This window comes from Takifugu rubripes, chromosome 3 (assembly GCF_901000725.2).
Source record: "Takifugu rubripes chromosome 3, fTakRub1.2, whole genome shotgun sequence".
Lineage (NCBI taxonomy): Eukaryota > Metazoa > Chordata > Actinopteri > Tetraodontiformes > Tetraodontidae > Takifugu > Takifugu rubripes.
Genome location: NC_042287.1, coordinates 9,632,888 through 9,642,832, shown reverse-complemented (window position 1 = coordinate 9,642,832; position 9,945 = coordinate 9,632,888). Strand labels below are relative to the sequence as shown.

General features: G+C 41.4%; 3 protein-coding genes across 9 annotated transcripts in view; 1 reads left to right on the top strand and 2 right to left on the bottom strand.

The window, feature by feature from the left end:
- Positions 1-310, bottom strand: part of wnk3 (WNK lysine deficient protein kinase 3) — a 29,742-nt gene extending 29,432 nt beyond the window's left edge. For all 6 annotated transcript variants that reach the window (XM_029833847.1, XM_029833848.1, XM_029833851.1 and 3 more), the window contains exon 1: positions 1-310. This exon is cut by the window's left edge and continues 189 nt beyond it. The gene's annotated coding sequence lies outside the window, so the exon portion shown is untranslated.
- A 772-nt stretch (positions 311-1,082) lies between these two features.
- fam3a (FAM3 metabolism regulating signaling molecule A) lies at positions 1,083-5,530 on the bottom strand. Of its 2 annotated transcripts, none has more exons than XM_011621900.2 (10): positions 5,267-5,530; positions 4,255-4,286; positions 4,062-4,169; positions 3,949-3,972; positions 3,720-3,846; positions 3,391-3,449; positions 2,964-3,014; positions 2,784-2,868; positions 2,240-2,366; positions 1,083-2,095 (listed from the first exon to the last, which is right to left on the bottom strand). In XM_011621900.2, exons 2-10 carry the CDS (start codon positions 4,265-4,267, stop codon positions 1,997-1,999), a joined length of 693 nt encoding a protein of 230 aa, XP_011620202.2. In that variant the 5' UTR covers positions 4,268-4,286; positions 5,267-5,530; the 3' UTR covers positions 1,083-1,996. The 2 variants fall into 2 exon arrangements, with proteins under 2 accessions (XP_011620202.2, XP_003963231.2); XM_003963182.3 differs by having other exon boundaries at positions 3,720-3,843; positions 5,267-5,529.
- A 156-nt stretch (positions 5,531-5,686) lies between these two features.
- idh3g (isocitrate dehydrogenase (NAD(+)) 3 non-catalytic subunit gamma) lies at positions 5,687-9,541 on the top strand. Its single transcript, XM_011621901.2, has 13 exons — positions 5,687-5,811; positions 6,041-6,088; positions 6,274-6,285; positions 6,845-6,942; positions 7,036-7,151; positions 7,241-7,301; positions 7,400-7,532; positions 7,710-7,843; positions 7,964-8,066; positions 8,145-8,291; positions 8,435-8,529; positions 8,619-8,679; positions 8,759-9,541. The coding sequence occupies exons 1-13, from the start codon at positions 5,731-5,733 to the stop codon at positions 8,858-8,860; spliced, it is 1,191 nt and encodes a 396-aa protein (XP_011620203.1). The 5' UTR covers positions 5,687-5,730; the 3' UTR covers positions 8,861-9,541.
- The last annotated feature ends 404 nt before the right edge of the window (positions 9,542-9,945 follow it).

The following is a 9,945-nucleotide window of genomic DNA, read 5'->3' as shown; positions in this document are numbered from 1 at the left end:
ATCCGTTCGCCGCGTTCGCCGCTGAAAATCCCCGCCGGAGTCGTCGAGCCCGTCGGTCCGTGAGAGAGGCAGACGCGGTGCACTTGGCGTCCCTGTTCCGATTCAGGCGATGTTTGCTGTTGGTTTAGATATTCGCTCACTCGCTGCTCAGTGTGACGGCTCCAAGTTGCGCGGCCGGCCATTCATGTGAACCCGAATATATCCGGAACTTATGTACATAATTTACAGCGCACGACTCCAACGGCCTTCTGCAGGTTGTGGCGTGCACCGTGCGCGCTCTGTTTGTCTGTTGTCATTCGCCACGGGGCTCATCGTTATCCTCAGGACGGGCAGCAGCCGCAGTTTTATCTTCCTTCCGCAAGGGGGTGATAAAGTCACGTATGTCCTCTCGGCTTGGTTCGTGACTGATGATGCGTTCAAATGCTTCTCGTAAGTTTCTGCATCACCGCACTAACCGGGCATCGAGGCGCTTTCTATTATTAAAGCTGGACGTTTTTTTTAAAAATGTGGTCTAATGGGTTTGTTTTAGAACACAGGTGGATAAATTGCTGACACAATAATTTATCACAATCAGAAAAAAGTTTTAAAGATATTATAGAACTGAGCATCGAAATCCATGAAGGCAATAATATAAAAAAAGGAGTGAGTTCAAAACAAGTTTAACCAAGTTGCATTTGATGATTTGTACAATTTACATCAAAAGGTTATTTTTTATATGTATCTAGATCTAAAGAGTGTATTGGAACAATTCTACCACTGACCTCAGATCTGACCTTTTTCTGCATGTGTATGATTCCCTTCAAGAGATTAATATGAACATTAACAATGTGTGTAGGCTCAACTGCTGTATATTTGTCTAAAATGTTGGCACATGTGATAAAGTTGACTGGAATGTTTTTTAGGTTTATAGCTTTTTATAAACGTTCACCTATTGTACACCTGGAGTATATTCGGGGAGGCAATTACTGACCTTTGTCTCTCTCTAGCGGGCACCTTAATTAGTGCTTGTATTCGTCTTGGAAAATAAAAATAGCCGAACATATTTAATCACAACACTGCCAACAAAGCTCAAAGTGAGTGCATTTCTTTATAGAAAATTCAGTTTTTATTCACACCAAGTACTTTATATTCTAAGCACAAATGTGAAAGAAGCATGAACAAAAATAAAGAATAAACACATAAAAAAAAATCCTTTAAATCAAGCACTCATTATAAATATGCTCACAGGTATGACATGAAAACAACAAATGATCAAGGACGGTCTACTGAAATGTAAAAATGGAACAGTAGGTGCAACACTTTCTATAGACACAGTGGCAAATAAAATTGGAGTTATTACAGAAATATATATCACAGGATGAAAATATATTATTTATATATATTCCTGGTGCTTTGTATAACATTCAGACATAAAGTGTCTCTCAAATTCCCTATGCCGAGTTTTTCCACTCGCCTTGGCTTGAAAATAGCGTATTTGGCCTGCTTTATGTCAAGTGTCACAGGCGTTAGTGTTTCTCCAGTAGTGACCATCCAGAGTCCAAGTAAATGTAACAATCTGCTTTTGGGCCTTTTGGCACTCCGGCTATTTTCGAGGAGTCATGTCTTCACTTTGATCATCAAATATTTCTCCAGCTCACACGTGTCACATCTTGCTTTCTAAATTACGGCTTGAGTTGGATTGAAACTTTAAGGAGAAATCTCACAAACAAACAATAAGTTAAACTTCTAACACAATGTTCCCAGCTTATGCCTCTACAGCAGCAAGGATACTTTATCAGCGAGAACGTATTTTTATCATCTATTCACATTGTTTCTGGTCTATACATCACAAAATCTAAAACTCCAAAAAGGAAGGCCTCGAAGGTTTTAGGTTGTAGTTGTTGACCACCAAACTCAAAAATCTACTAAACAGATGTTTTATAAGAGGTTTCAGTCACGTGACATTGAGTCAATTGGATCCTCAGGTGGACTCTGCATGTGAATCGATCAGGCACGATTATCCTTCCAGAGGGCCTCGAAGAGGAATGCAGCCGTCCATCTCCAGAGACTCAGGCCAGCCTTCATACTTGTTACTGCTTTTACTGTTCTTCATGCGCTAATAACAACAAGAGACAACCAACCAGACCTGGGTAAACATCTCAGAGTACTTTGATTTCTTAAAGTCTAGAGTCATTTATGCAGGTGGGGAGGGGCTGATAAGAGAGTGTGCCGTATAGCATCAGTAAGCTGAGGAACCCACCTGCTCAAAAGGACTTTTATTCTCGATGCCTTTGGCTCCAACAAATACCCAGCTGTCTCTGAAGGCCAGCTCCTTCACCGCTGAGCTCCCGAGCCCCTCGAACAGCCTCCGAGCCTCTTCGTTCATCCTGTGATGAAGGTACACATTAGCTATTTAAAAATAAAGGAGAATGCAGGGGCTGATATCAACAGAGTTCAGTAGTTTTGATCTCACACATTCTGACCGATGCCCTGAATATTCTGTGAACTGGGCTCACTGTGGAATGCTCCAGAATTCTAATGTCTTTTTGAATGGACGCTTCCATCACTTAATAGATTCCTGTAGGAGAGCTGCGTCGCCGTGGATGACGGCCGAGAGGGGAACAGCCGGCGAACAAATAAACACCAGCTGTTGGTTCAGAGACTTGAGGAGATAATGGCTGTGCTTTGTTTACTCATTTTAAATGATTTCCCTGCAAAGTATGCCATCTATTCTTTTCATGATATTAACCTGTGTAACCTATACTTAACCTTTAAACGCCTCCAGGCGCGTGTGGAAGACTTACTTTGTAGCCGGATCATCAAACGATGCAACAAAAACAAGCGTTCCTTCATGAAGAGGTCGGAGAAACTTCAACAGGTCAGAAACATCTGAGGGCAATCATAGATGAGGTGGTTCACAGCCTCATATTGCCAGGTTCATTTTAAATATATACATGAAAATGACAATATATTTTTCATATTACCTCCAGCCCACATATCAAAGTACTTAGTAGTCAAGAGTTCTCCTGTGACTCCTGGAAAAAGGAAACAGGCCACGTCAATTATATCAGAATTTCTTTTAATTTGTTTTTAATCAGGTCGAAATCACATTCGCTTCTTGTTTAGACATAATGTCCAATTAATTGTTGCATGACTCAGAGGAAAAGGCAAACAATGGTTAGCTAGCAGTAGCATCTTTAAACCAGCAAGCACATGGTCCTTGGCCGCCTTCAGGAAACTAACTGCTTGCCAAAAGGAGAGCAAAATCCAAAGCAGCTTTAGTAAAATATGCATCAGTTGTCTCTGAAGCTCTAGATTAGAGTCAGCTCAGATGCAGCAGTGATGATAATAACAATGATGGAGACAGGGTGATGACATTCAAATCTGATTTGGTCTGGCTGTGTCTCTTACCATTAACCAGCGCTATGTTTAATCCCCGTCCGACATTGTTCTTCACACTGCTCACTAACCTGTGGGACAGACACACAGGAAGTTGAGGCTAATCTGTGGCTGAGCTCTACTTTGCCTACAAAGCTAGGCACTTTCACAGACGCTGAACTTCTAAAAAGACTACAGAGTAAAATCAAAAAGGGAACCAGACAGATTTTTAATAATACCCAATTTAATTTCCTCAGACAATTAGAGGGCAAGTTAATAATCAATGGGGATTAGAAAAAGAAAAGAATGAGAAAATGAGACAGCAGAGGGAAGGGGACACGATAAAAGGAAACACGTCTCACATCTTGTCCTCGAGGCAGATTTTGGGCCCAATGACATTGGCGGCACCAGACACCAGGCGGAAGGCCAAATGCTTTGCAGGGCAGGGAGCTGAGAGGCCACATTTAAACTTCCGAGGGCGCATTTCTGCTGAGAAATATGATGAAGAAAACGAGGCTGGTACATACAGACAGACATCCTACACGACCAGTCATCATCTCATGGTTCCACCATAAAGTTCCTTTTACTTACCCGGTGTTGGCTCTACGCTTGCACCTGAAAAAAACACCATAAATGCCCTGTCAGATGAAATGTGCCACTCTAACAGTGGTAACGTTCAGAAGTCTTTTTTATTTTTCCCTTACCACTGAAGAAATATCGCACAGACGATCCGCCCTCGCCTCCGAACAAAGTGTTTGCCAGCAGCCACGTGAGCCCCACCAGCAGCAGCACAGCCATGGCTCTCAGAGGACCTGTGAATCAAAACATACCAGAGGTTTAGTGCCAACTGTCACCCAAACTTAAAAATAGACAATATAGGGGGGGGGGAGCACCAACCTGTTAATCTCATTGTTCACAGTTTCATAGACCTGGACAGACAAACACAATGAAGGAGGTGGAACAGTACATGACAAATCACCACAATGTTTACTAAAGAACATGTCTTAGGACAGATTAGATATGCTTTATTGGACCTTGGTCATTCACCTCATAGCTGTTGAAATGTAGAAAGGGCATAACTTGTGCTATTACTTGTGTTGCATTATTACTTTTTCCTTATTAATGCCCAGTTTAACAACACTAATGGCGATAAAACCAAATCGCCATTTATGACTTTTGTCGTGGGTTCAAACCGGGAGATGATTTATGGCGGACAGCACAGTTGTTCAGCTCAGAACTGATACTTTAGACTAGAGGGATCTGGAACATGATTACATGGTCTGGAAAGACTATTTTTTGGTTTTTAAACCCAGAAACTGTTCTCTGGAACCTTTCTGACATTTACCTGATTTTGCAATGAGCACATGTCTTGTTCTTTTAGACTTTTAAAGTTCTAATCAGACTTCTCATGTTTGGAACCATTCTGACTCTGCTAACAGGCTGCTGGCAGCTGTGAGAGCATTCTTGCCGTTTGACAGCTGCACAAAATTAGGTAAAATCTTCGCTATATCTTCACACAGCGGTAGCCAGTGAACATTTTATATTATACCTTTTACAATAACAGATTCCTCATCCGGTTATAGAAGATGATAGATAGCTAGACGAAAAGGCCAGACAAAGTTTTTAAAGTAAAATGTGTGCTTAATAGCGTTTTACCATGTCTTATCTAAATCGTGCAACCAACCGACTTTTAGGCCTAATTTAGTGAAAGCCCAGGAATATGGTTACTATGTACAGGAGTTAGAACGTTAGTATGGCACATTAGTATATACTGGCCTTGCAGATGACGTTTGGATAACTGAGGCCCAAAACATTGCAACACAACACTTCTATCCCGCTATTATCCGATGCATGAGTGCTTGAGTGAGTCCATGAGTGCATAAGTGACATTTTAAAGGGCATTATTTACCTCCCGTTTCCACGCTGCAGGAGCTTCTTGCTCCTTCTGTTTCCCGACACCTTCGCTTGGAGTTAATCAACGGTAAAGCCGCTCGGGACTTTTGCTTATTTCTTGCGCTGTTTCCTCATGAATGCCCTGCTGACTTTGATACATCATCTATCTAAAGCCATGTTGGAGCCAACATTGTCAGACGACCGTTCACCGACGCCTCACAGCTCCGCTTCACTAACCAGCGCTTCTGTCTTCCGGGTTTGCTTCCAACTCACTGAGTTTGCGCGTGGACGTTTGCCTGAAAACTATTTTAAATTATTTATTTATTTTTAATTCTTTAAGTAAATATACGATACAGAAAACACAATGCCTTATTTGTTACACAATACTTTAATAAACCAATTAATATGATAAAATAGGGGGAAGTCTCGCGCGAACGTGCATTTCCTCCACGTGAACGCGACTATCGCTGCTAAATCAAGATGGCTGCCCACAGCACAGTGTTGTCGCTCACCAAAATTATTAATCCTTTCTCGGTTGGACGTCTTGGAAGCACCGTTAAAGTAAGATAGGACATGGTCATTTTGTTACCCCAGTCCTGGTCCATGACGTGTAGCTCACTAGAGTCACAAAATCGTTCTGAGTCAAGGTCATATGATTAATGTACAGCATTTGTATCGCCACGGGAGCGAGCGCCTTCATGCTTTAACCTTGCTGCGTTTAAGGCACACCCAATCTGCAAATCGCAACATTTGACAAACGCATCCTAAACCAACACTTTTTGCATTCCAGGTATTTGGTACAACTCTGAGCAGTCACAGAAATAAGGCCACGCGTTCTGTAAGTCATGTAGCCTCTGAGAATATGTGGATTTTCACTACATTTTCTATTTCTTTGGTGTATTATTCAGAGCCTGTGTTAATATGTACCTGTACATTTTGAATGTAAATGTTATAATACTTGTTCTGGATTTTCTTGTAACTGACTCATCTTTTCCTTCTGCCACTTTTCCTCTGCAACCACAGGGAGAAAATATAGTAAGTGCCTCTTTTAAGTGTTTTCTGAAGTATGTTTGATTTAAATACAGAATCCAGTAGGGCTACAAGTTTTGATGACTGTACAAAATACAATCATTTCCAAGGTGTGCAGCATTACTTGGTAATGAACACAGCAATCCTTGCAACATGCAACATGGGTGTCATCATTTTATGTACTCATTTAATGCCGTTTTCCTAGTGTTCCCAGTGTATTTATAAAATAAATTCCCACTCCACTGAAAACAACAACAATTTGTTGGTATGCATGGTTTGCTGCAGAAACTACTGTCAAAAGTGAGCCTGTTAACTATCATGTGGTTATAAGATAATTACGTTATCCTCAATATGAATTCTAAGGGGATAGTTGTTTTTAGAAAAAAAAGAACAACAAATGCATTCAGATGCATTTCCAAATCTACTGTATGTTCTATATTGGCTTCATATGCTTTAGATTTATTATTTTCTACCTCTATATACCTTTACTTGTGTTTTAACCCTTTGCAATTTAATCTTCAGTATTTGCATCAAATTACAATAACAGCATAGTTCTACTTTGCAGCCCCCTCCAGCGAAGTATGGAGGCAGACACACTGTAACGCTCATACCTGGAGATGGCATCGGTCCAGAGCTGCTAAACCATGTCAGAGAGGTTTTCAGGTTGGCTAAAAAATAAGTTTTAAACAGCATTCCAAAGGTTGTCTTCCAGTTGTTAGGATGGTTCAGTGTGTGGTTTGTGCCTTTTTTCTGCAGGTTCAGCTGTGTTCCTGTGGACTTTGAGGTGGTACATGTCAACTCTGCCCTGGAGAGTGAGGACGACATCAATAACGCCATCACTGCCATCCGCCGAAACGGGGTCGCCCTCAAAGGTACTCAAGCTATTTTTTCTGTCTTTCATACTGATCATAAAAGGAGACCCTAGATGTGATGCCATGACTGTGATGTTATTCCACGATAGGTAACATAGAAACCAAACATACGATGCCGCCTTCTGTCAAATCCAGAAATAACCTCCTTCGGTAAGAGTTTTAAATTGATCTCTAAATCCTTGGCAAAGCCCGTGTTTTGTCTTTGTTGTAACGTGAGCCGTTGTTTCTGCTCTGTGTTTTCACACAAGCACAAGCTTAGACTTGTTTGCAAACGTGATGCACTGCCAGTCGCTCCCTGGGGTCCAAACTCGCCATAAGAACATTGACATCATGATCATCAGGGAGAACACGGAGGGGGAGTACAGCAGTCTGGAGCATGAGGTCAGATAACAAAGACAATATCGGTCCTCCTTTAGTCTGAAGCCCAGTGTGATCACCTGTTAGATACAACCAAAGTGTTTTTCTAACTCCAGTTAGATTCCATTGTTAACACGATTTACAGAAAAAAACAAGTTCCTAGTTTGTCCTTCATCAGTTCTTCATTTTTTCTTTCTTCAGAGTGTTTCTGGGGTTGTGGAAAGTCTCAAGATTATCACCAGAAACAATTCCCTCAGGATTGCCGAGTATGCTTTCAACCTGGCGAAGGAACAAGGCCGTCGCAGGGTGACTGCTGTACACAAGGCCAACATCATGTGAGTAACACAAATACATACTGCAAGTAACATCCAAAGTCTTGTGTAAATATCAATAAAAGTCTCCATTTGAGTTTCCCAATGATAGAAATGTTAAAAGTGACCTTTCTGTCCTGACAGGAAACTTGGTGATGGATTATTCCTGCAGTGTTGTAGGGAAGTTGCCTCAGGCTACCCAGACATCACGTTTGACAGCATGATTGTGGACAACACCACCATGCAGGTGAGGAAGTTTAAACAATACACTTCTTTTTGCTTTGAAAAGGACCCACGTGAGATCAACTCGTCTGTGTGTTTTTAGCTGGTGTCCAGGCCTGAGCAGTTCGATGTGATGGTGATGCCCAATCTGTACGGCAACGTAGTGAGCAACGTGTGTGCAGGCCTGGTGGGAGGGCCTGGCCTTGTGCCCGGGGCCAACTATGGTCGAGACTACGCTGTTTTTGAAACGGTGAGTGTTTGTTTCTGGCATCATAGTTGCTTAATCACACACAGCAAAATAAAGTTCGGACAAAGATTAGTTCACACTGCATCAGTGACATTCACAACAGTGTGTTTTGACTCGATCCAAAACTCTATTTCTGGCTATTTCAGGCCACGAGGAACACAGGGAAGAGTATTGCAGAGAGGAACATTGCTAACCCCACAGCCATGTTGCTGGCCAGCTGCATGATGCTGGACCACCTGAAGTAAGTTCACATGGATTCTTCTCCTTCCAGCTGATATGCAATAATAATAATATGTAATAGCACTAAAGATGAAAACGTCATGTCTTCAGGCTAAACGACTATGCGAGTTTGATCCGAAATGCAGTCCTCACGACCATGAATGAAAACAGGGTGAGCAGCAGGTGCATCCTTGTAGATTTGCTTTGCTTTAGTCGAATCCATAATTATTTTTTACCTTTTTTTCTTGCAGTTGCACACACCTGATATTGGGGGTCAGGGCACCACGTCAGAGGTGGTCCAGTCTGTCATGAAGATCATCCAGAGCAAAGGGCAGCTGACAGCAGAGCTTTGAGCAGTAAACACTCATTAGAAATGTGTGTGTTTGTGTTTGGACAGGTGAAGATGCCCGCGTATTTTCAGTTATCACACATCAGAATGTTCGTTTTCCTTTCCTAAGAGAGGACCAAGCCACTCACAAACCTTTTACACACATGCAAATATGTACACAGTTTATTTTGATAAAGTTCCTCATTCATCAATCCAAGTGCAAAGGTTGCATTTCCCCTTCAGCTGAAAACCAAACACACACCATCAGAACATAAAATGCACGGCGGAGCCTGTAATATACACATGCACTTGATAATTTGGTTGTGAATCTTTGTTTTCAGATTGGAATTGATATAATATAATATAAAATTTGTGTCGATTAAATGTAATTAAGTGTTTTCCATTTCACTTTGCTGTACTGGAGACAGACCCAGATTATGACTCTATACTCTAATGTCATGTCTGTTCTCAACAGATCAATTGTCCTTTAAAATAGAGCTATTTAAACTGTTATAAGAAGTACATTTCAAGTAATCGTTATTAAAGCTTAACTGTTACAAATCATTTTACACAAGCTAGAACAAGAATATCCCGATGAGGGCTTGAAACCGCGTGTCTGTTGATGTCCCTTTCACTGTCTGTGGAAGGATACTGTATACTGTACATAGACTGTACCACACAAGCTTAATAAAGACGTCAGCTTACACTGTTGTTTGTTCTTTGAATATTAAGAGCTTCACATTTTTTTTAGAAAAATTTGCTTTCTCTGTGCTCTAATGGATGGGCACCATGAAGTAGGGAGCAGCCGTGCTGAGGCCTCTCTCGGGGGATCAAATCCTTTCACTCCAACTTGGATAAATCCTGCCGATCTTTCCGTTTGTTTTACAATTTCACACTCCACTGGCGTCTTCCTTTCAACACCGGATGACAAGTTGCTGTTTTGTGTTTCATCACTAGGTGGTGACAGGCCTTTGTTGTGCTGCCACAAAGCAGCAGTTTGGAGCTAAGTGTTTGTTTAAAAAAAAAAAAAGGAAAAAGAAATAAGAGCACTATTCATCTTTCTATTTTCATGTGTCCCACTCTGATAAACTCGACCTTTAACAAACAAAC